Consider the following 26,547-nt stretch of genomic DNA (forward strand, 5'->3'; position numbering starts at 1 on the left):
CTTGAAAAAACTTTGATGATGTTGCCCAGCTTAAACAATCTCGAGACCATAAGAGGCTGATGATAAAATTAATGCAGTTTAATTTAGTGCAAATATCTAGCAAACAACCTTTGTGCTTCTGCAGTTCAGTGAAATGGGTCCCTACTCAGTGCTCTCATTACTTAGCTCAGAAAGCAGGATGACTCACCATATGGGACCGGTCTGAGAAAATATTTGGCCAAAAATCTTGTTGCAACTGCACAAATTTTGCTTTGCAAGTAAAATGTATTTAACACACTTATTTTTCTGTACAGTATATAACACAAGAAACCAAGTAGTGTATTTACCCTGAAACAAAAACTGCACTATACACTAAATGTGTATAGCACATAATGGCTTTGATGTTGGTGTTTGAGGATGCGTGCCACTCCACTTTTAGACACTCACTCATGAACTTCCCCAAGCCCTTCCCCTTGGGAATTCTCCACTGCCATGTTGAAGTGCATTCCACTTGTGAAGTGGACAAGGGAAGTTTAATAAAAATAAAAATATAATACAAATATGGAGTTGACCTTAGCACAGCCCTACAGGTCTAGATTATGTTCCCTCCTATCCTCTATACAGTCACGGGACATTCACACGGGGCAAAAGCGTTGATGCTTCCCAAGAAATTTATACAGGTTTGTAACAACATGAGGTTGAGTAAATTATGACAGAATTAAATTTTATTTGGTGAACTATCCCTTTAAGATGACCACAACCATCAAGTAATCCTTGATAGAAAACATGTGTCTTCTATAAGAATTTAATCCCATAGCATTAACAAAATCACCTTTGAATTAAAATCTGTTTTTCTCATCTCCATTTCCATTTCTGCCAGTTTCTCTTCTACTCTGGTTTATATCAAAACTATTGTTACTGTTATTGTTTTCCTGCTAATATTATGGGCTCCTGTACATACTGTACTGTACATCAAGTACTTTTCCTCATTTGTAAGTCATTTCCGATAAAAGTGTCTCCTTATGATTACATGTCAATGTAAATGCTGTTGGGCAACATGCAGGTCAAAGGAAAGTTGTTGTACAGTATTCAAAAGTTCGAGCACAGAAATTGCTACGCATGCATCCCTGCCAGATAATTTGGGTTGTGGTTTTTGTCATGACCAGCATTAATAGGAAAAACATTATCAGTTCATCCAACAAAAACTAATGACTATCGCTTTTACAGAGAATATTCCCCGTTTATTATTCTCCTCTTTATCCAACATTTAAGTGAGAATGAGATCCCAAAAAATGAGTGCAAAGGTTTACGGGTAAGGATATTAGGATAGTGGTTTATTTTCAAGCCCAAACCTGTATTCCCTTTTTTTTTCTGTTAATATGTATAGGAAACAGTAGATGGTGGTTATGAGGGTATTTTGACAAATAAAGCATAAAGCAATATTCTTCCCATTCGTCCATAACCTGATCTTACAATTCACTGTTTAAGGGATAGTTCACCTTAAAATAAAAATTCAGTCATCATTTACTCCTCCTCATGTTGTTCTAAACCTGTATGAATTTCTTTTTTCTGATGAACACAAAAGAAGATATTTTGAGAAATATTGGTAAACACAAAACAGATAGTGACCATTGACTTCCATAGGAAAAAAATATTTTGGAAATATTGTGATAACTGATGAAGAAAGTATTTTGATAAATGATTGTAAGCACACAGTTGACAGTACCCATTAATTTCATGGTAACTATCTGCTGTGTGTTTACCATCATTTCTCAAAATATCTTCTTTTGTGTTTATCAGAAAAAAGAAATTCATACAGGTTTATAACAACATGAGGATGAGTAAATTATGACAGAATTTTCATTTTAAGGTGAACTATCCCTTTAAAGGTCTGTGAAAAGATCAGGGCATTAAAATGACATCTGATAACAGCATATTTCTTTAAGGTTCAATATGACTGTAGAGTTTTTCCACAGGGTACTTTAGATTCTGATTTGTTAAACCTATAAAAGAGAAATTATGACTTAAATGAAAAACTCAAGGCTATCAATTGATGAAATTCATGATTTGTATAATGTTGTATAATCTCTTGCATTGCACTCTTCTTTACCAAGACACAATTCCAGAACAAGCTGGGAAACACTCCAGTAGAAACACTGCACTATAGGCATTTTAAAAGTGTTCCTTATTATACGGTCTTGTTTTATAGTCCATGCTGTCTTATTTAGGTCATTTTGGCCACTGACATAACAATGCTTTCTGCTTGATGTAATAACCCTAGTTTGTTTCAATACCCACAATGCACAGCTCTGACACTTTTCTCCAAGTTATATACAGTACTGCCTTAAAAGGCCTGAGACGATGAGCATACAGCTGTTGCATTCGACTGCTTAAAATATTACCTCTGTTTTCCATTTTTCTCTCCTTTCTCTGCCTCGGGAGTACAAAAATGTTTCAGTTTTTTAATTTGTGTACGTACAGTCGAGACAATTATGACACAAAGAGCCCAGCAAAATATTTCTAAATGTTTTATTTGGAATAAATACCTAGAAGCATTGACAAGAAAAAAAATATATTTAAGTATAACAAGACATAATAGGTATTTACATGACTTGTGCACAGCCAGATGGATGTATACATGGTATACAAGCCCATGCAGGACATTGAAATCTTTTGCTGTACAAAAGCGCAAAAGAAAAATATGCATTAAAAAAGTAATACACAAACCATCTTTTAGATGGACGATATGGTCACTCTTAAGAACCTTGATCACAAATGAAAAACGTTGGGCGTATTTTTTACTGTATACAAAAAAAATGTTGCCACTAAGAGCAGGGCACGACACTATACAACCTTCTGCCACCAGTTCTTAAAATTCATTAATAGAAATAATAACTTAGTTAAAATGGCAACTGTACCAGACAGGGCACGGTCGTAGCAGCTGCACCTCTGGCTCAGTGGTCGAAAAGAAGGGGGCATGTAAGATAAACAGCATTACAACAACACTACTCTGGTAGAAAATTGGATGAGAAGGGAATGTTTTTGGCAATATAAAACCTGGCTGACAGCAAGATGTACACTGGCCATGGTATGCTGAGCAACAATATCAGCGAGGACTTTTGGGAGATAACTAGACATGAGAGAAAGACTAAGGGGAGTTAAACATGCTAACACACACATAGTGATAAGACGCAGGCCTTGTATACCCAAAGCTGTCTTTCTGCTGTTTCATTTTAAGGGGCTAATATATCTCTTAAGACTGAAATATTTCAATGATCTGTACTTTGTCATAATGGCCCCTCTGAATTACTGATGTGGTAAAGATGAATCGTTGGATTGCATGAAAGGGCATGATGGAAAATAGCTGTGCCTGCCTAAGAAGGCTACAAATCGTAATGCTACACCAATGATTTCATTTATTTGCACGATGTAAAACATGCATCCTGCTTCTTCGCTCTACTTGAGCTTGTGAGTTGCAAAAATGCTTAGGTTTAGGCCCCCGTAGATTGTACTTCCACTAAAATCTCATGCATGTGAAAGGATAGCGCTGCTTGGATGTAGTTGATAACGTACGATAAACTACTGTATTAAAGTAAACAATTTTTACAAATATTAACATTTTCTACAAATAGTCCAGGTTCATCCTTGGATGATTTGTCTGGTTATAGCAGACAGCTCCCTGGATAACTTTCCCAGGACTCTATCCGCCGGGTTCTGTGCTTTATAGAGTCGCAGCCAGTTTCATGCAGTACATGGGCATTTCTTGAGCTAGTTTATTATATACCCTGTGGAATGTTTCTGTTAACCCAGATGGAGTATATCAGTGTTTGGGCTTTGCTCCACTGCAAGCATTCATTAAAGGTCATTTCAAACATCAATTGCTCACACACAAAAGTACACAAAAGTACCCCTTGTTTGTAAAAAAAAAAAAGGATTCTGTTAAAAGCAATGCATTTGTCCAGCCAGGGCTTAATAGGTGTAAACTGGGCCATTCACACATTGGACGACAATGATAACTTTAACTACAAAAAATATAGTTTTAAAAATCGTTCTAAATTAAAGACAAAAGTTGAGTTCACACAACACACCTATAATGATAAAGATACAAGGAACAATTATCGTATGGACCCGTTTTGGAACCATTTTCAGCTGATGAATGATAAAACATACTGCCAAATATAATCTCTGAATGTTGTTCAAGAGATCCATACTTGATATTTACCCTCTGCATTTCACCCATCCCAGTTGTGACACATTCATACCCGGAGTAGTAAGCATCTATCACTGCAGCACCCAGGGCGCAACTGGGTGAAGGGTGCCTTGTTGAAGGGCTATCATTAGGACTCTAACCATTAGGGTTGGGTGTCGAGAACTTGGTTCTATTTTGGGGGGGGGGGTCGATATAACGGGCGCATTTTTATACTGTTTATCGATTCCTGACTCTTTCAGTAATTCTCACACGGCAAACAGCAGTGAACGTTTTACAGTTGTATCCATCTGCCAGGACCTGCGACAAACCTTCTCTCATTGAACAATACACTTGGCACTACTGACCGCAGCAAACATTCAAAAGTTTGGTTAAACTTTGTGAAAAAAGACTGTGGTATTGCCATGTGCAATACATAATGGTGGTAAGGATATTTCGTGTAAGGGAGGCAGTACCTCTAATATGATGAAACATTTGCTTCAACACAGCGTTAATCTGAAGGAATGTACCGTGTCGAATTAAAGCCGCATACTTCTGGATAAACGGACTTCTCTCTTGTTAGACAAAGACGCCAGTTCACACGTCACACTTCGTCACACTCACGCTGAGGAGTAAGAAATAACTTTTTGTTCTATATACAAATAATTGATGAGGTGCAGGCATACGCAAGTTCTCCACCGGGAGTTCATAGCTGTCTCGAGTTTTTAGATGTGCTCAACTTTACGCTGTTGCTGCAAGAACCGAGAAACACATGACATCAAAGTACCACAAGACCTTTTTACAAATCATACGGAGGAGTCCGATTTCAAATCGCTCTCGTGCTACTCACACAATTCATTTTAATTTGGATACATTTGTAGTTTTTAAATAGGCTATATAAAAATATTTTATTTTAATGAATTTTTCTGTCTTTTATCAGACTTACCAATTGTTAGAATTTCTATTTGTGCTTGTCAGTTATGAACAAGAAGTAAAATTGAATTGCTATAGCACAAACTTGATCAAATTGGGTGGGCCGAGGGGCAACTGCTGCAAATACCTTAATGGCCCTGCCCTAATCTCACTCCAAACTTCTGATAAAACTTGAGAGCTCTGCAATTTGTACCATTCATTCTGGCACTTTTTTTTAAATGTCATTTTTAGACGAATTTTATTGTCTGTACATTTAGTTACAGACTAAATGTGGCAGGAATAAATAAAAATTCTTGAAAGTATCTGCTCTTTTTTTCTCTCACAAAAATATTGGAATCGGAACCAGGATTCGATAAGAACCGAATTGGCTAAGCGCAATTGGCATCGGAATTGCTAAAATTAACCCTACTAACCACTAGGCCACGACTGCCCCACGACTGTTTGGCTATTGTAGTGCGGTTCAAAGTCCAAATTAAAGACGGTAACAGTTGGTAAGATGTGATTTTTATATATTATGAGTACGTTTGGAAGATACATGCTTTGCATGCCAGCGCGGTGAAGCAACAGCAGGTCATCTACATCCATTTTTGTGACTGTAACACTGCAGCGTGTGAGTTAAGAATTAACATAACGTTATCGCTATTGTCCGTTAAGTGTGAACGCTAATATAGTTATAGTTGTCATCGCAGTGTGAACGCCTCATTTGCATAAGCTAAAAAAAGGCAGCATCACGGTATGCACGTTTTAGTTCTTTGGCCATAGAAAAGTTCATGCCATTCATGATTATGAATTTGGTCTCATCCAAATAATTTACAAGTATTCAATTCATTGGTTTACAGTTAGAGGTAGAATACTATTTGCATTTGTGTTCAAGGCAGTTGGTCTCATGACTTGCTTGTGATAGATTAGAAAACGTAAACTATAGTCTTTTTTCAATCTTTCCTCTGTTGGAAAGATTGAATTAATCTTGACAAAACGGAAATAGTAAAAGGAGAAGGTTTATTTACAAGGTGGTAGTGAACAGAAGTCCAGCTCCTGTGGCTTCTTCTTGCCTGCACATTGCTCCCTGGGCACCAGGTGTCCTGTATTTGTAGCACAAAGAAGTATGCGCCGTTTAAAGCCCTTCCCGCAGGTCTTGGAGCAGGGCGACCATTCGCCCACTTCCCACATTGGACAAGGGTCTCCGCATACCCGGATGACACTGGGCTTTTGTTTATTGTCACAATCAATGCCAGGTCCACCATCTGCTTTGAGACATTGGAGCAACCTCCTCTGGAGGCCGTTGCCACATGTAACAGAGCACATATCCCACCCTCCTGCCACCCATTTAGCTGGTGTTGGGAGGTTCTCTTTGGCGTAAGGCGGTGAGATGTTGTCCTTGAGAAGGTCTGCCTTTTTTCCAACTTTATCTCCCTCTTCCCTAAGAACGCTGTTTTCGGCATGTGCCCTTTCTTCCTTCTTTTGCATTTTGTTTTCCTTGCTCTCCCGTGGTAGGTAAAATGAATACCGGATACGTGGAGGTGTCATCTTGCCCACAGACAACACCTCAACCACCAGGGACTCACCCAGAGGCTTTACTGTCTGCAGAGTCTCAGAGGAACCAACGGTTCCACTGTAGCGAAGCAAACTGCCTTTCACCAGAATATCCTTCTCCATGGCAGAAACCACATAGTTTCCATTTAGCAGGTACTTGCCCTGGCTGTTCTTCACAGCAAGGTAATTGTCGTCACTCAAAATTCCTTTATAGCCACGCTGCCTTATGTCAACGTTGGCAGCTCCAATGGGAAGCATGACCACAAAGTTGTAACCATGTCTGAGAAGAGAAAGGTCAGAAAAATGATTAGAATGTGTTTGGAATATCCAGTTTTCTCTACAGTATTTTTGTAATATAACGTATGTATGCCGGTCCTCAGAGCTCATGAAAACCATAACAATTCCATATGTGTTTAGAGGCACTATAAATTAAATAAAATATAACATACAAGCCCTGATGATCAGCATAGTGCACCATGATCCTGTATGGTTACTCACATTGGCTTAGTAAAAAGTCCTGACACCTTCTTGCAGCTCTTGTTATCTCCTCCACATACACCACACTTGTCAAACTTCTTGTCGGAGCCCAGTTTCCCATCACAGCCTGCTTTGATGCATTTGCCTTGCACACATACTGATGAGGAGTCAGGAGAACATGGTGTCCCATCAACAACCTATAAGTAACAGAGGAGATCCAATGAATGGCCAGCAGTGTTGGTTAAATGTGTAGCGTTATATGGTGACATGAGACAATCATTCTGTGCAAAACTTGATGATTCAGATTGCACCCCACATATTTTTAATTTGTACAATATTAGGAGTTTCACTCGCGGGTACCCCGACCCTGTTGTTTCGTCTGAAAACAGATGAAACAGTCTGTCTGCCTCAAGTTTTTATTACCATCGTCCTTCTCTTCCACGGGAATAATGTAAGTTTCCTTCCAAACAGATTCGACTATTAATGTCTTGCAGTCCCATTTAAGTAGTATTCAGTGTTTAGCCTTTTGTTTTTTTGACAAACATGTTATCATTTAATGTGAAACCTTGTGAGGGACGACTGACAGAAGATTGACTGACAGCTAAGCGGTCAGCAGTGCGCTGCGTTTATAGCCCATATTCTGAATAACTAATGGCCAGATAAGTTGATACTATGAGTACAGTGATTCCAAATGAATGTCAAAAAAACTTGTAATATGTTAAATCGAAAGTTTAATCATGTCTTTTCTCGCAGCCCCGCGCTGCGTCCGTGTATATGCGCCGGTGAACAGAATACGCGTGATGACCATGCACCTTAAATTACCCTTAATTTATTGCCATACAGATAAAAGTAAAATAACATTCGAAACTGAAAATTGTGTATTTTTATTTGTGTAATCTCACAATAATGAGAAAACCTTGTGCTTATTTAAAATCATTAAAAACATGACGTGTTTTCTGCTGCTTTGGTTTAACAGCGCGTCACAAAAAAAAGAACAGCAACTCAAATACTTTTTTAATTCGTTTTGTCAATCTGATAATTATAAAATATTTTGTGTAGGCTTATTTATTTTATTATTATTTCTCAAAGACGTAGCCTAATCATGATCTGTTGATTTAAATCTATTTGTGCATGAAACTAAACCCATGGGGGAAATTATGATATTTTAGGAGATTTATTTATTATAAATGAGTGAACAACGCGAATCCAGAAAGGAATTTATTTCTTTAAGACAGCCAGTCTGGCAGGGCGGACATTTCGGTAGCTTTATTTATTTTGCGAGCTGCCGCTGTGGGTTTTGTCTAGAAGGTATACAGAAAATGCCGGAAAGTTTAGGATTAGATTTGGAGGTAGGATTTTTAGGATGAAAACAGCGGCTCTAGCTAAATGAGATACAAATACATCCTACAATCCTGTGAAATTTTGTGTTTAGAGTTGTGTTTGGGTGAAGGATTAGGATAAAACAGTGCTCATCCGGCGAGATTTCGTTTGCTGTATCCCTTCTATCCACAACCGCAGGCGTGGCGGGGATGTTTTAGGCGTGGCGGGCCGCCACGGTTGAATGTATATAGCGGAAACACTGTATCTTTATCATTCCTGTTTGATCATTTTACTCATAGTGATATCTGAAACGTAAAACAGCCAGGTATATTCAACACAAACATACTGCTCTAATAGCATAACTTTAGTAATATGTTTATTATTTCATGGATATTTATCTTCAGTAAATGTGGAGAAAGAAGACCGTTCCAACGTTGTTGTATTCGCAATGATACTAATTAATGTATTTGTGTCAGTTGTTGTTTAAAATGGTCCTCAAATGTGCATTTCACATATGTGACAAGTGACCTTTTAACGTCATGACGCATTACGTGAGGTTGCACTGGCGCGTCACGGCTAGTGCAAGATGAGAAGTTGTGGGTTCAAAAGTGCTTATATTGTATTTTGCTAGATAAGACCCTTGTGCCTCGTTTAGGATCGTTTAGAGCTTAAAACTGCAATTAAACTGTAGACTATTGGGGTCCAAAAAAGTCTATTAGGGCGCACTCACACTATCCAAACCAAACCGCATCAGAGCAGAGCAGCAGGTGTCAGATTGAATTTTTTCCTGTCAGACTGCGGCGAGCTTACTGACCAGACGATCATGGCAGAAGTCGCGTGCTTACTCGTTTTTGTTATAATATACATATATGATGTTAAATATAAGTGAGATCGTTTTGTTGTTTTGTTTTTCATTAAGAATAATAATAAACCCATCATTCAAGCAGCGCTTTATGGAGGAATAGCCGGTTGCTCTGCTTGGGACTGGCGGGTTTCTGTCAGAAGTACCTGTGCACATTGACTCAAGCACTTAAACCAGCTGTTGCACTCGCGATTGCACGCAAATTCATACACGATTTAACGCAGCGTACGCAAGCGCTGGATTTAAACAACAGTTGCATCTAATTCAAAAGTAAAAGTAAAATGCGCACGTCTGTATGTGCATTTATAAGCCCCTCCCACGCGGTGAAACCGGTATCACCGGGTTTGTCATGCGCTGATTAACCGGTGGGAAAATTCTGTCACCGCAACAACCCTAGTAGGGAGGGGTGACAATCGCGCTGGGGCATGGTTTGGATAATGTGAGTGCGCCCTTAAATTAAGAAAAATCATGGAATTGTTTCTTCAAAAAACTTATCTCGACTTAACAAAGAAAATCATCAGCATTTTGGATGACGTGGGGGTGAGTAAATTATCTGGATTTTTTTTTAAGAAAATGGAGTAATCCTTTAAGTCTTGACCCCGCCCCTTTGTTTCCATGTTAATTATTCTTTATAAGTTTACGTCCTGCACCTGTCTGTCCTCGTTCCCTATTTAATGGCATTATGACTGCTGTATTGTGCTGGATCGCTGTGTGTATTCGGGTGCCGTCGTGTGTATTCTTGCCCTGCCATGTTTATTGTTTGATTTTGTTGTCCTCCTTTGCCCCCTCGATTTTCAGTAATTTTTTAAAGAATTTTGTCATGAGCTGCCTGCAATTGGGTTCTGTCCTCCCCACACATGATAAAAGGACTAAGACAGACATATTGAAAAATTAATAGTAAACAAAACTGTTTATATAGTATTTAGTTGATCTCCTGAGGTTGATTAATATTTTATCACAATTCTTTCACTGTTCATTTGTTGAAATAATGAGTTTCATGCCCTGCTTTGTATGTCCTGTTTGGTAACCTGTTCATGGAAAGTACCTATTAACATTTTCTTATTGCTTACCTTTGGGGCGAGCACGTAGAAGTAGCCTGTTCCATTTGCCCTGCAGATCAGCTTGCACATATCTTTAGTGGACACACCGGAATATTTTGGCACCCACACCACAGATGGAGTGAGCCGGTTAGTGTTCAGACTGAAGCCGTTATAAGCTTCACATTGCTTCTCACGATAGCTCTTGTCTACAGAAAAAAGATGGTGACAGAAACCATTATAAACGATAGATTGATGTTTATCATCTGCCGGACTTTAAATAGTAGCACAGAAAAAAAGCTTAAACTCTAAATCAATATAATTAGGTACATGTTTAATGTAATGCAGGCATTCATAAGAAAAATATTTCCATTATGTAATAAAACATATTGTTTGGTACTATATGAATGAATAACATTTCTGAAAGAGTTTTAAAACCTGTGTCAATGCATGGCGTGAGGTTGCAGGAACGGTATTTGACTCTCACTCCCTGGCAGTATTTCCCCCCATTAACCGGCACTGGATTGTCACACTGTCTTTTTGACAGCTGTACACCACCTCCACATGTTCTGGAGCAGGTTCCAAATGGGCCCCATTTACCCCATCTGCCATCCACCTAAATGAAGGAAGCAAAAAATAAAGTACGTCACTCGCTACATTGCTAAGCAACAGGGCAAATAAACCATTGAAACAGGCCGTGAGAAGCATGTTTAACAGGTTCACATCCATATGTAAAATCTTTGTTGTGGTCACATGATATCAATCACATTGCGATGTGATTTCTTTAAAGGGGCCACTGGGTTAATTCAACAAATTGGTTGTTAAATTCCCCGTCTGCAACAGACCGTGAATTGAAGAGTGTGATACTGTAAGTGAGCATGACCAAAACAACATGTGTGAATCTATGACCCCGTTCGCAACTGCTATTAACCTGTAGGCCAACATTAAATACAGATGTAAAGGTCTAAAACATGTTGTGATCAAGTAATTTGCAGGTAGGAAAAATCAACATGATCTCATGGGAAAATGTATCTACTTGTATTGAAATGTACGAATTAATTTAACAGATTCCTATGAAATAAAACCACCTCATAAAATTGGTATTTATTGCCAAATTGCATGGGACCCCTTTTGTAGTCTAAAAACGAACAAGTTACTGTATTAATAAAGCAAGGAAACACATTCACCAGAAACTATTCATAGTGAGTTTCTGAGACATGTTCAGATACAGTTAATGTATTACCTTAGTTTTGGGTATATCTTGTTTCTCTATACATGTGCCCCGCATACAAAGCTTTCCATCTCCACAGCTGGTTCCGTCAGCCCATGGAAAGTGCCTCGTCTGGCACACCAGCTGGCCACGGGTCTTTCCGGTACACCACAAGCGCTGACATGGTGCCTGCATGAAGGGGCACGGCTTCGAACCGTCTCCGAACGCAAGCTCACACTGCCGCTCTAGACCGTATGATGCACCAGGAAGCACATCTGGCAGAGCTAAAGGTTTCTGAGGCTGGTCCAGCAGACAGTCACCTAGATAGATGACAGTTAATAACAGTACATTACATTACAAATTACTTTGGATATCATTTATAAAGTTCAACGTCGTCCAAATAAAAATTGTCCAAATACTTTTCTTTATCTTTTCAATTTTAACTTTGTAACAATGTCTATAATTTTGCAATCTGAATACCAGCAAAAAATATTTAGTTAGAAAGAGACTAACTGTTGCTGCTATACTGTAAATGCCTGGTTTTATACTTATACTTAAATAATGACACACTTCCAAATATAAGTTAGTTTTGTTTGCATACAATCATTTTCCCAGATGCATTACTAAGCACTTCAACTTTTAAATACCCAAACTAAGGTATGACTACTAGGTGATTAAAATGTGGTCATAATATATATGCCCTGGAATATGTTTATGATAGATGAAAATGTATATATACATGTCTTCATCAAATTCCAGCCCTGTGAATAGTTCTGAATCCCTCAAAGACCTCACTGTAATAAATCTTCACAAAAACACTTCAGACTCTCTTACGTCAGTCCCAGTTATGTCATTCAAAACTGTTTCAACAAAGCCTTAGATCACAAAAATGGTGCTGGTAGTTTACAGTAGCTGACCTTGGGATGCCTGTTTCTTTGCAGAGACTTTAAGAAAGCACCAGGGCAATTCCAGTATTATGAATACATTCGAACCCTGAAATGTCTCAGTAAAAATAAACTTCTTACAATATTTACATTTGTAATGCATAATCTCAGAGCACCCAGTCTGGGGAAATGACACCTTAATATGTTTTTCTGAAATATATTTAACCCCCGCCCCTAGAAATCTTTTAAAAGTCTAATATTGATATCCACATGAGAGTTCAGTATGAGGTAACGGGTCTTATGAAAATAAAAATATTAATGTTTAAAATATAAAAAATTTATGAAGTGTAGTAAGAGGAAAAAAAACATCATTCTAGATTTGACCAAACTCTGTTATGGATGAGATACTGTGGTCTGAAATACACACTCAATCTGTTTGGAAAATCACATAAAATTACTTTGTGGTAAACTTGGATTCGACTCACACCTTTGCAGATTAGTAGATTGTAAATTACAGAACATTAAAGGCGGGGTGCATGATCCCTTAAAGCCAATGTTGACACTTGAAATCACCTAAACAAACACACCCCTACCCCCAATAGAATCTGGAACTTCATACGCAACCAAGGCAACGATGTAGATTAGTAGACACGCCCCTTACTACTGATTGGCTACAAGTGTGTCTTGGTACCTGGCCAGACTCCCTTTTTCAAAGCATTTTTTTTTATAGTGCAACCCACCTTTAACCACAGTTCATTTTTACATTGGATGCTACATTGCTAAACTTTATTCATGGTAAGGATGACCTTTGCAAGGAGTTGCCCACTAACACTGACATGCTAAACCCAGGCACTTCCATCACCCTATGTAGCCCTGAGCACACACACATGCACATAGCTGGTTCAAACCCATGTTAAACTCAATGAACTTCATTATCAGAGATGTTTTTCTCACTAGAATTATGTTTCTACTATTGTACATGTATGGAGATGTAAATATTAGTAACTATCTAACCACATATTTTTACCAATATACAGCTACACTCTTTGATAAAAGGTTCAAAAGTTGTCAGTGGGAGGGTACCTTTTAAAAAGATATGTTCTGTTTTGGTACAGATATGCACCTTCTAGGTACTTTTTTCCTGCAAATACATGTAGTACCTCCAAAAGTGTAGTTTTTGGCAAATTAGGTCTAGAAAATTCACAATGTCGCTTTCTTTTATTTACCATGTCCACTGTCCAAGTAATCTGTGATAATGGCAGCACTGCATGGTGACCAAGGACTGGTGCGATTAATCCGGATCAGAGTGGGAGACATCATGTGATTGTCCTCCAGCTTGCCAAATACCTCCTCGCATGCCTTAACATTGTCATGCGGCATATTGAAGACATGTCCTGTAGAGGATGAGTCAAACAGGAGAATAATGTTGGAGAAAGGATGGGAACATGGAGAGGGGAGGAAAAAGAGCAAACAGAACAAAATGTTATGAGTGTCAGCACTGAACGCTGATATAAATGGAGCATCTCTAGAAATGACATGCAAATGTGAATTCCGATTTTAGCGTTTAATTTCACGGGTCCAATAGTTTTGGTCAAATTTTCCTGTCAGCAGTCAGGCCACAGTTATATTGAAGAACTCTTGCAATTCTTCCAAAAGCTCGCCACATTTCCTCCGTGGCCTTGAGGGGAAACTTTACCCAAACCGCCTATGAGGCTTCCCACATGGAATTAAGCCACTTTGGTAGAGCTTATCTTTCCTTAACGGTTTTTACTAAACCCGAGAGGTCTGAGAAAATGATTATGTTTTAAGAGCTCAATTAAACTGAATGAACTTCATCTTTGAGACAGTATTCTGGACTTCCTTCACAAGAGCTTGTATGCAGAAATGACTACTTATCCCAGATATTGGACTAGAAGTAGTGTTAGCATACATTTTGTTCAGGAAAGTTCTCTTAAAGGGGACATTTCACAAGACTTTTTAAGATGTAAAATAAATCTTTGGTGAGTATGTATGCATGTGAAATTTTAGCTCAAAATACCATATAGATAATTTATTATAACATGTTAAAATTGGCACTTTGTAGGTGTGAGCAAAAATGTGTTTCCTTTTAAAGCAAATGAGCAGATGAAATGCAAACACTGATCGCCATGATGGTGGTTTGTTAAAATTGAAAGTCAATTGTGCTGTCAATTATTTTCTCTCTCTGTATCTCTGCACTAAATGGCATTGCTGTGGTTGGATAGTGCAGATTAAGGTGTGCTATTATCCCCTTCTGACATCACAAGGAGAGCCAAATTTTAATGACCTATTTTTTCACATGCTTGCAGAGAACGGTTTACTAAAACTAAGTTACTGGGTTGTTCTCATACCCATTTTATATGTTGATAGAAGCACTGTTGACCCAATTATAGCACTTAAACATGAAAAAAGTCAGGTTTTCATGATATGTCCCCCTTAAATTAAATGACAGCAGAACTGTTTTACAGAATGGTTAAAATCAATTTCTCCAAGTTCTCTGTTTACACTTACCAAGCTCATGGGCAGTAGTGAAGGCAGATGGCAACCCATCGTCTTCGATCACAGAGCAGCTTCTCTTGGGGTCGCACATTGTGCCTACATCTGCCATACCCAGTGTGTCGCACGTTGAGGCTCCACACAGGTCCTAGATCAGCAAAAGATAAACAAATTGTCATCCTAATTGTATTCTGAACTAATCATTCAACGAATGAAATTGTGACGGTTCACATATAGTACAATACAGCTAAGTGTAAGGGTGTTTTCACACCTAGTTCGTTTGAGCCCTCCAAACGGTCTCTGAGAAGTTCAGGCTGTATATGTGAACAAGCCAAGTGATCTCAGACACTCCTAAAAGGACCCAAAAGTGAACCGAACTCGACCAAATCCAGAGGTGGCCTGAGTACGGTTCGCTTTTGGGTTTTTTTTTGTGGTTCGATTTCTTTTTGATATGTGAAATCAATGAGGTCCCGGTCCGCTTTGCGTGTCATTTTGACGTTGTATCAAAATCAGCTGCTACACAGAAAGCTGGGATCTGAGTTCTTATGAAGTTGTGATGTGAACAAGAAAGGGTCTGAGATCACTTCAGTTCTGAAGAGGACCAAAAAAGAACTCTGTACTCATTTGAGTCTACTATATTGTGAACACCAAAAGGACTGGGTTCACATTCAGCTAGTTCCTTTTCTGGTTCACTTAAAGTGAACTGGGTTTGGTTCTTTTAAAATGAACTATATATGAAAACACCCTAAAACACTTGCACATAGATGTTTACCCTGTTAACTATTTCGCCGCCATTGAGAAAACGCTTCCCTGCCAATGACGAGATTTTCCGTCTTTCTGCAATACCGCAACTTTTTAAACCCGGAAGTATTGCCCTATGACAAGTGGCTGCATGTCTGTGTCTGTTTTAAAGATCGCTCTGAATGGGATCTCTATGAAAAGTCCATCACAAAAATTGAATCATCTCTGCTTTTTGCTCAAAATGTGGTGTTTTTGCAGAAACCTACCCATATTCAAAAGCTGATTACAAAAGAACCACTGAAGGTAGGATAAAACGTTTTTTTGTTGTTGTTGTTTGAAAGCAGAGGGTCTGTTCTTTCATTTGGTATATTGTATGTTTATATATTTAAAGAAGAAAATTTTCTGGAAGGCATTAAACTTTGGTGAAAATCATGAAAAACGCTGGCGCTGGCTGGCAACATTTTTTAAAAACACTGGCGGTGAAAGAGTTAAAAATAAATTTCTAATTCCAAAAAAAACTGGAATTTTAATCAGTGTGCATTTGATCGGCATAGAAAATCATTCAGATGCCTGAAATATCTCTAATTTTTGGCATTGAATGAGCTTCTTATTGGTTTAACGTGGCATCTCAATCCAAAAGAATTTCCCGCTGACCTATATTTTGTCACTACACCGTTCAAAATATATTTCGAGCTCTTCTGACTCAACATCATAATAACAGGTTTGCTTGTCCACCGTATCCCATGGTGCAGCACTCTAGTCTACCAACTCTCAAAAAAGATTAACATTGACTGGTAGTAATGTTACATTAAAAAGAAGAACGTTTTTCCGGCCATGGCAGAAATTAAAGCCTCACCACATGTCAAAGAGCTTTGTGTTTATTTAACAGTAAAAACTCCTTTAAACACCTTGTGTCAATTTGAGGACACAACTCAGTGTGATAGATTGCACATCTCCATTGTTGGCTGGTCAAAATCTCATGTGTAATGGATGTACGATTAGGAACAAGGATTAAGTTCAAGACCGCCTATGGGTCTTTGTATATTTTTTACCATTTGACCTAGTTGTCTTATCATCATCTCTTGATTTGTGGGAATCCAGCTTAGCTAAATCAGAGGAAGTATCATGAAGCTAATCATAAATGAGTCTCTGTAGTATTTTATGACCTTTTGATAACATGCCGCCTTTTTCAAGTATTCACATATGTTTTGGCCTCTGCCAAAAATAAGTGCATGGTTATGTATTATTCACTGATTATTTTGTTTCACAACTCCACAAGACGATATGTTCCTATGATTTAGGAGCAAAACTGAAGCTTTAAACTTGACCATAAATGCAGTATAAAACTTTTAACAGAATGGCACTGTCCTTCTAAATGCCAGAAAATACAGCATACCTATCAATGATTTGTGGTCAAATGTGTGTCTCATTGTCTAAAATGGTAAAAAATGCTGTTATTGGGGTGGTACACATTTGCACCTAAAGAGGTCTTATTAGTACCTTTGAAGTACATATTGAACAAAAGAGTGCTTATAAGTACCTCAAGAGGTACAGATTGGTACCAAATACATTTCTACACCTTAAGTACGTATTAGGAGCTTTTTAAAGGGTGCTCGGACTTCCCTTGTAGAAGCACAGCTTAGGACCATTTTTCTGATAGTGTAAGCCTGATAAAAGTGCATAAAGTAATTGCTCCGTTACCATATTTTAACTATAGCTTTGGGTAAAGACAGTTTCAGCGGCAACAACATAAACAAACGGCTTTTTATGGCCCAAACTTAACTTCCAGTAGACTTCTGCAAATAATCAATGACAAAATAGACCCTCAACAGTAGATTATTTCTAATAATCAAAATGAATAACAAGTGAACTACCTCAGTTCAAATCATCACTCAAACATATCTATACTACACTGAGCTAACGTGGGGCGGGTCTATCAAAAGAAGGTCCAGATTCTAATGGGGTAGGGGCGTGTTTGTTTACGTATTTTGATTTCAAATGTCAACATTGGCTTTCAGGGATCATGCACCCCACCTTTAATGTTCTGTAATTTACAATCTACTAATCTGTGAAGGTGTGAGTCAAATCCTGGGTTTACCACAAAGTAATAATTCTCCCCTCATCTAGAAGACCAAAACATCATGACATTCGACAAGGTATTTGTTTCAGAGGTCATGTAAATATGTTAAATAAATATGTGAAATATGTTTGCACCATGACCTAATTTGCATAAATAATTTAGTGCATCATTACATTATCATTACATACTCCACCCTCAGACTCCATGATGATATGCCTTAGTAAAATAGGTTACATAAGGTTACGACACATAGGGGCATATGCCTGATGAAGAAATCTGACTATTTGATTTCCTGATGTAACTTATAGCTCAGTGCACCCATACCAAGTAACATATCTGTTCACTATTTCTCTTCAATCATGTTTGGCCAGAAATCTCTTTATACATAGCAAAACTGTGGATAAAGAAGGGATGGGGTGGGGAATTTACCCAGTCTCTCCACAAGCAGTATTGACCCAATTGGCATCCAACATTGCAAACATACGATTTTCATTATGTCTTTATACAATCCAAACTGTTCCATATGTGCATTTCTCTCTCTCTCTCTCTCTCTCTCTCTCTCCTGTGCTTGCTCACCCACTCCCATTTCCCCTTTCTCCTGTCTCACTCACTCGTACCATACTTCACACTTTCTATCTATGCCATTGTTTTACTTAATTTGATATACTAGAAGTACTTTAATTATTGGCACCAGGTATTGTATCAATAAATTTCAATACTGCAACCACTGCTACATTTTAAAGATAATGCATCTGGATTACTTAGTGAGACTCAGTTTTCGCCATATTAATGAAATTCCTTGAAATCCCAATATGCTGCCAGATGGTTTTCTCAATAATAAAAAGTTTCTGTTGTACCAGATGACTAGCAGCAGAAAACAAGCTCTCAGGGACAGTGAACAGGTCCCAGGCAAGTTATAATTTTGAACCAAATATGTCCCTATAAGAGGCAGACTTGTATAACTAAGTTGTTGATTCAGAGTGTTGGCTTGAGAGCTAGCTAAGAAGAAACCTTGGAAAGACAGATGTGGAATTGTGCTCGCAAACATGTTTGATTTTGGCAACTTCAGCAATGGATAGAACTAGCAGTCATACTTTGGCAATAAATAGTATAAGCTGAGTTCATGGGATTTATGATGAATTGCTTAAATGACAAAGTCCCCACTCTGGGTTTATTTGTTTTCAGTCAGAATTTTGTGTACGTGGCGTAAATGCAAATTTTCACCAGTTTAACCCTTTCAGGCCAATATGAACAAGTGCAAACATTATACAGTATGTGAGCATCAGGAAATCTAACAAACACACCCTGAAGATGCACTGCCTTCACACATGTAAATTTGCAGTCACCCCCATGTGTTCACATCATAGGAACCTAAGAATACAGTGAGCTCAAGCTAAAAAAAATTTTTTAAAGTTTCTGCAGCATCCTACAATAAAGCATTATCTGCTAATGTCACCGTTTGGCTTAAAATGGTTTTGCGGTTTACAAACTGTTATAAATTATAGTTGAGAATTAAAATTTATATGTCAGGTAGATATATTAAACATATATCTATGTTGCTAATTCATTACATTTATTAATAATAAGTTTGTGTTGAACATTGGTGTTCATTCTGCATACAAAAATTGTAAATTTAAAGGTTGTATGTTTAGACCATAGACTTATAGACAAATATTTTAAAAAACTTTTAAAGCCAATAGTTGGTGGGGCCTGTAGTTGCCATGTTGGCATTGTGTCACCACTTATCACTTGCGGATAACCGAAAATAAGTAAAGAGGCGGGACGTGGGTAAAGCTGAAGTAGCTGGTTGCTGAAACCATGCCCGTAGTTTGACGATATTGTCAGCAGTGGCAGTTTGCATGTCACTTAAGTAGCCACGCCCTTAATTATGTAGAACTTTAAGGCTTAATATGAATTAAATGGATTAGTTACAAAAAATTGTACCCCCCTCACAGTTGTCATGAAGGGCAAAATTAGCTGTATAGAACAGAAACACTTTTGTACCGGGCATTATTTCAACACATTATTTCTACTGTAAAGTTGGGCATTTTAACATGGGGGGGGTCTATGGGAATAGTAGCTGCCTGTCGCAGAATTGCGGTTTATAGGTACATTCACATTATAAGCGACTTTGTCGCTGTGTGTCGCTCATCACTTTCAAAGAGGTCGTAAAGAGGCGTGTCTAAATCTGGTTATCATAAACAAAAGAGTAACATCTACTCCATTAACTGACGAGAGACGGATGACGTAAACTCCACTGCTTCATTCTCATTGGTAGTCGCTCCCGAAAGTCGCTCATAATTTGCATAAAGTTACACTTTTTTCAAATTTGTCACGTGACTGGACATGCCCCATTCAGTCGCCAATGGTTACTTCAGGATTTCAACAGGCTTACTATTACCAAATTACAAAAGAAAGGATTCATTGTCAACTAACAAGGCACTACACTAGATTAAAACATCATGTAAGTAAAAATAATTATTTACAATCTGGAATAAACAAATATATTTTTACAAAGAGTGCAATTTGCATCATAGAAGTAAGTAAAAGGCAAACTTCATGTTGAATCAACACAAAATAAAACCTAACATACGTTGAGGGGAGTTTACATACAGTAGTGCCCCTAATTATTTGGAACAGATTCTTAAACATGCAGAACTTAACAATGTTATGGCACCAGTTGATTTAACAGAATATTAAGATTTTCCCACGGGGCTGTAATTGGCTCTTCATTCTTAACAACTCCTTTACATAGCAGATTATATTCATGGATGGATTCACACAGGGGCCTACTGGGCATTTATCCAGGGCCCCATGTCAGCAGGGGGCACTGGCGAATCACAGAAACCTACATTTACAAAAAAAATTGTTTAAATAAAAAATTGCTGCTCAGTGTAAGGCTCACCAAGTGGTAGGGGAAAATCACTTCAGAATATAAAACCACATGCTTTAAACAACTGGATTATTAAAATATACAAAATAAACCACACCATAAAATGGATTATGTAAAAGGGATAGTTCGGCCAAAAATGAAAATTTTCCCATGATTTACTCACCCTGAAACCACCCGAGTTAGCATAATTTTTTTCATACGAACACGTATTTAGATATTTTTGAAAATTGCCTAGCTTTTTTAATGTTTATAATGAATGAATAAGGGGTCCGCTCCAAAGAATGTGCATCCATCTATCGCAAAAGTGAGCTGAGGGGACCCCATATTCATTTATTATAAAGATTGGAAGAGCTAGGACATTTAAAACAATATATGTTCGTATGAAAAAGGATGGACATAGTTAACTCAGGTGGCTTCATGGTGAGTAAATCATGGGGTAATTTTTATTTTTAGTGAGTAAAATTATGACAGAATTTAAATTTTTGGGTAAACTATCGCTTTAAATTTGCACGCTCACTTTTGTTGTAAGCGCTGTGATCATGATCTGATCATGTCAACTCTCATAATCTGTCACAGTAGTTATATAAACTTTGTAAATCCATCTTGAGTCATTATTGTTATGGTTATAATTTTATGTTATTGTATATTATGACTCTTTTTTTGAAGCCCCCTTGCAACAATGGGATATTTGCTCTTCCGGTATGATTTTTATTTTCTTGCGATTTTGGGTGAATGGCAATGGGTCATGTTTAGACACTTAAAAGCTTTTATTAATAAATAATAATAAAACCACACAATAATCCATTGGCGTTTTTGGTGTTGATGCGTAAATTGGCAGAAAATGACTGTGGAAAATGAGTGTGGTCACAGCAGAGCTGTGTAGATAGAAAGATCTGGTTTCATTTGGAATTGCAGATTCCATAAGCTTCAGCTGGGATCAGAGCTCTGGAGCAGGTGGGCCTTGACACGGTGGGTTTGCTCTCTATATAGTTCCCATTTCTGTCTCTTTATGCCCTCAGCTTCTCTCTCATTAAATACCAGTAATGGGAAACAGATCAAGGGTGGGTGCGATAAGAAAGAGGGGCAAAGAGTCAGATCGCTCCCAGCTGGATAAGTGGTTAGGGAAAGCTCCCCAGGAAACATCCCGTTAGTGTATCTCCCAGAGTCGTGTAATAAATCCTCTCTTCTGTATACACTGGCTTGTTGAATGCAACATATTAAGTGATAAAATGAGTGTTATCAAATGATTTGATAATCATCAGGCATTTAATTTTATTCTTATATATGAAGAGCTCGGATGCAAAAAGCGTTAAATGCCATCTTCATCAAAAATTAGAAAATGATATTGACTGAATGCTGTCGGCATGCATTATATCTTTATCGAATACCTTTGCTTCAAATGTGCTTAATTCCAGCCTTGGGTCATTTAGAAATACCGCTTTGTTATCAGAATCCACTGATTTGGCAGAATCCACTAAATGCCACGTCAACTTTGCACACCCCTAAGTGAATGATAGATTAATTAAATGACGACATGCAGAATGACGACATGCAAAATGACCGTGGATCACATTCAAACTTGTGTCCCCTGTGAGTACTTGGACCTGAATACAACCTGTGTGTGGCAGTCACATGGACCACAGCGCCACTTATACTGAAAAAAACATTTGGATTACAATTCAAGAAGTATAATCAACCTAGATTTACAAGTCATTTCTACTTTGAGTTTTTATCCTGTGATGAGAAGTGAAAGTATTTGATGAACGTAACATGCATGCCGAGAGCATTCGGTCAAAATCATTATCTCATTTTTACTGGCAAAAAGCATCCTGAGTGGAGATGTTTCCACTGAGTTGAAGTTATTAGTCAAAGTTTCGCTCTTGCAATTTTGTATGTATTGTGTTGCAGTATCTAAGCAAGTTACTGGCCATTGATCATTAGGGTTCATTTGGTAGCATAACTGTAGATGTGTTTTACAGTATAATGCCCTTACCACACTTTCATTGTACAGTATAATACCTTTACTGTAGATTAGTTTTACAGTATAATCCCCCTATAGTAACTGTAGTGTAATTACAGTTTGCTTAACGATAATAATCTAATAATGCTACTGAATGCTACTTAATTCCAAATAAATGACAAAAGTCCATGTATAATAGTAAAAAATTATTTGTAATATTTTTATTAACATTGTTTCTTCAAAACTTAATATGTATTTTGAACACAAAACTGACAAAATAAATAAAACCCATCACTCTGGACAGGAACACTGGCATGCTGAATTGCTGACAGTAAATCTGAACAAAAAAACATTAACAGGGAAAATGTGTAAGGAAACTTTTTCATCTACATTGTTTTAGTTTTGTTTTTACTAATGGTGCATAATAATGCATAGTCACGTTTACCCTACTGCTCTTAGCTGCCTTGTGAAGAATCTTGACACAAACGCAAAGTCTTACATTATGATATAAAACACATACAGTACTCATCTTTAAAATATATATGTTAGGGTAAAATGATCTCATCCCTCTGTCAAACATCTGACTAAATTTGCCCAGTGACACTTACGTACCTAAAATGCCCTTTTTACAGTCACTGTTATGCATTACACACAAGTTTTGGTGGAAATTATTTTGTAGTGCACTGTGTTTTTATAAACTAAATCATCTTACCTTATTGAGAAATGCAGTTTAATGCAATTCCACGGGAGACTGTGGACATGGCAACCATGCTTTAAAGACCTATTTCAGCCTGAAATGGCTGTTAAGTTTGGCTCTGTCAAATATTATTCAAAGGCAGATGCAAAGTTACCTTAGGAATAACTCTGTATTGCTAAAAAAATTGGCTAAATACATGATCATCTTATTATTTTTACCAAAGAAATATTTCACTACTGGAAGTGTTTTTTTACAGTTCCAATACCACAAACTTTCAAAAAATACAGTATGTTAATGTAAATAACGAGAAACGTCATAAAAATATGCATAATGCAATACATATTACAGTAATATACTATGAAAGATTATTGCACATCACTGGCCATTTTGTCGTAGTAAACTGTAGAAGTTAAGCAAAGTCTAAGACTTGCATAATCACGTTCTGTATTCTGCTATGTTTGCAGTTGTACAGTACAACTCTCTAACCCCTCTCCATCTCCTCCTGACTTAACCAAGTCCATGAAGAAACTCCACGATCTCTCTCTCTCTCTTTCTCTCTCTCTCTCTCTCTGTCCTCAGGGTGTGCTAAACACATTGGAAGAATGTAGGGAGTAACTGTGCTCTCTTGCTAAAATCCTTCACCAGTTCCCTTTGGAGATGAAACAATGAAACATTAACTCCCCGCAGAATGATTCACTACAGCTGGCCTCGGCCATCCAGGCCAGGCAGACATGACTGGTGTAGATGGTCAGCTCAGGTCATGTGTAACTGCATCTGATTACCAGAAGATACAAACACGCTCATATGGCATGTTTGGAACGGGCAACGGCTGAGTGTCTCTAAGAAACAAATAATGGCTTAGGAATGAGTACATGTGGATTATGAGTATTTGCTACGTAGGAGTTTGTGTGAATGACCCAATCCTGAATATTTGTACCACTCCTTGGTATTGCCCTGGCCATTGTTGAACCGCTCTGATGAACAGCTGATAACACTGAATGCTGAAATAAATTGAAACAATGCCTTTTGGGCTCCCATAATTTATTTCATCTGTCAGTCCCCCATTAGAGGCATGATGAATAAGGCAGTGGGGTTAAATAAGGGCAGAACGATGTTGAGGTTCGTTTCTTTATCTTTTATGTTGTTACATATTTCGTTACCTTTATGGTATTCTCCATACTCCATATTGCATTTCTATCAATCTATCAAGTGTGCACGTTCCTACTTGCCATGCCAACGGAGGGCAGTGTCCCCAAGGCAGACCTGACCCATGACCCCAACAACTCTCATAAACATGATGGCAAGCCCATGGCGACTGTAGGTTACCTGAAAAGGCTGCTCTTGTTGCAGCCTGCCCATTGCTTAGTAAGACACAAAACATATATCACACAAAAAGCCCCATATACCTATACGAATTTATTGTTTTCGGGTAAATCACCATTTTTATGCATTATGCCGTGCACTCTAAAGCTGTCAGCACATATAATGTCTAAATTGCTTTTAATATCGATTAAATATATATTGCAGGCCATGTGTGGTGTTCAGTTTTCTTTCATGTTGTAAGACATCTTGATATCATTCCCACGAGCTCTATTAGCAGGATCATTCAAGGATTCAATCTATAAAATCACTGCGTGGAGGACTGCCCCCTGTTGACCAAACGTGGGAAACTCTTACCTGTTTTGTGAATAGGATAGCCGTATCCCAGTACTCCGGATGCTTGTCGTTGTTCTTGTTGAGCTTCTTTTGCCAGGTGCAGAAATTACGCAGGGTCATCGCTGCGTTCCCGGAAACCTTGGGTCCTTTCTCTTCATCGTTAATCACCATAAACTTGACAACCACTACGTTGATGGAGTTGAGAATGGTGGGGTGTTTGTAAAGCTTAGCTGCAACCGACATTAGGGTCAGCACGTAATGTTTCAGGTCGTCACCGTGGAATTTTGCCATAGACTCATCGGCTACCACTAACGTCTCGACATAACGCGGAATGGAGACAAATCTCTTTGAGCGATTTTTCAGCACTGACATGCTCATATTCTTAACGTGCTCTTCCTTGTGTTTCAACTTTGCCAAGGACTGTACAATGCTGTGAGTCACACCATTGTCCACGCCGCATCTTGACGTGGAGTTTCCACTCAGATTGGCGTTAGACCTGCGTCTGATAAGATGCGCGTCCACGTTGTCCCAATCGGTGGTGTCGTTGGAAACCGGCTTAATGAAATATTCCCAGCCATCATAGCCGAATGCACCCTGCAAGCCTTTGCATAAACTCACCGCTGCATAAGACAGTGGATCTGAATTCACATCACCGGCGTAAAAACACCGGCTCAGATCTGCGCTCTCAGCTGAATTCGGTGAAGTTGCGTCTGTCTGTGACGAGAAGCTTGGGGCAATGAAGCTGGAGTCCGACTGCAATTCGAGTACAAAATCTTGTTCAAATGCGCTTATTTTGAATTCAACTCTTTGTGGCAACGTGTTCTCTTCACTGAATAAACTGTTCTTGACAAATCTCTGATGATCCAGTCTGACGGGTACGCAAAACTGACTCTGCATTGAACCAACAGCTTCCCATTGAGCGTAAAACACATTAACAAGAAGAACTGACCTTAGCAACAAAAACATGATTGTGCGCGATATTCAAACACTTTTGAGACTTATTTATTAGATTCGCACGTAAAATATTCCAGGATGCGGTGCACTAAAAGGTTGCCTTTGCGCGTCCACAAAGTGCGAAATCCGCCGGTCTGTGATCCATCCCTTTGCTCTACCTGTATACTGAAGCGGCTCTCCTCATCTGTCGCCTTTATGCGCGCACGTCATGTGTAAACATCCACAGCTTGTAATCAGATTTTGGGGAGGTGCTCGAGTGCGCTCATTGGGTACGCGTTTTTGTTGAGGTTAAAGCCCGCAATACTTGTAGCCCTGTGACTTCTCGTATCATCAGTCTGTATCGCTCCTCAAGCCGGATTCCCTCCCACTTTATTTAGTTTAACAGCAAACAGTGATCTGGGATATGGAGAGGTGTCCGTTTGGGTACAATAAAACATGTCACAGTTTAAAGAATTTATATTATTTGGAATAAAAATAAATAATAATAATAAATAAAAAATTGGGATATGCTCTAAAATCCAATGTTTAAAAACGCATCTGAGCTTGGTGCTGTAATTGTTAGGCATGATTTTAAAAAAAATAATAATATTGCTTGTTTGTGCCTTTTTTATATAATAAATAAACCGTACCT

General features: G+C 38.2%; 1 protein-coding gene across 1 annotated transcript; it reads right to left on the minus strand.

Moving 5' to 3' along the window:
- Nucleotides 1-6,064: 6,064 nt before the first annotated feature.
- On the minus strand, nt 6,065-26,271 carry adamts15a (ADAM metallopeptidase with thrombospondin type 1 motif, 15a). The gene is made up of 8 exons (XM_065250210.2): nt 24,984-26,271; nt 14,951-15,083; nt 13,648-13,815; nt 11,571-11,857; nt 10,766-10,943; nt 10,361-10,536; nt 7,130-7,305; nt 6,065-6,911 (listed from the first exon to the last, which is right to left on the minus strand). Exons 1-8 carry the CDS (start codon nt 25,926-25,928, stop codon nt 6,098-6,100), a joined length of 2,877 nt encoding a protein of 958 aa, XP_065106282.1. The 5' UTR covers nt 25,929-26,271; the 3' UTR covers nt 6,065-6,097.
- Between the last annotated feature and the right edge of the window lie 276 nt (nt 26,272-26,547).

This window comes from Paramisgurnus dabryanus, chromosome 5 (genome assembly GCF_030506205.2).
Source record: "Paramisgurnus dabryanus chromosome 5, PD_genome_1.1, whole genome shotgun sequence".
NCBI classification, from domain to species: domain Eukaryota; kingdom Metazoa; phylum Chordata; class Actinopteri; order Cypriniformes; family Cobitidae; genus Paramisgurnus; species Paramisgurnus dabryanus.

What these genes read in the sequence shown, in the direction of transcription:
- adamts15a (XM_065250210.2), bottom strand. Translation starts at nt 25,928, where the DNA reads ATGTTTTTGTTGCTAAGGTCAGTTCTTCTTGTTAATGTGTTTTACGCT. An exon ending in CACTACTGCCCATGAGCTTG is followed by an intron (nt 13,816 to 14,950) that starts GTAAGTGTAAAC and finishes CATCCTCTACAG; the next exon opens with GACATGTCTTCAATATGCCG. An exon ending in TTACTTGGACAGTGGACATG is followed by an intron (nt 11,858 to 13,647) that starts GTAAATAAAAGA and finishes TCATCTATCTAG; the next exon opens with GTGACTGTCTGCTGGACCAG.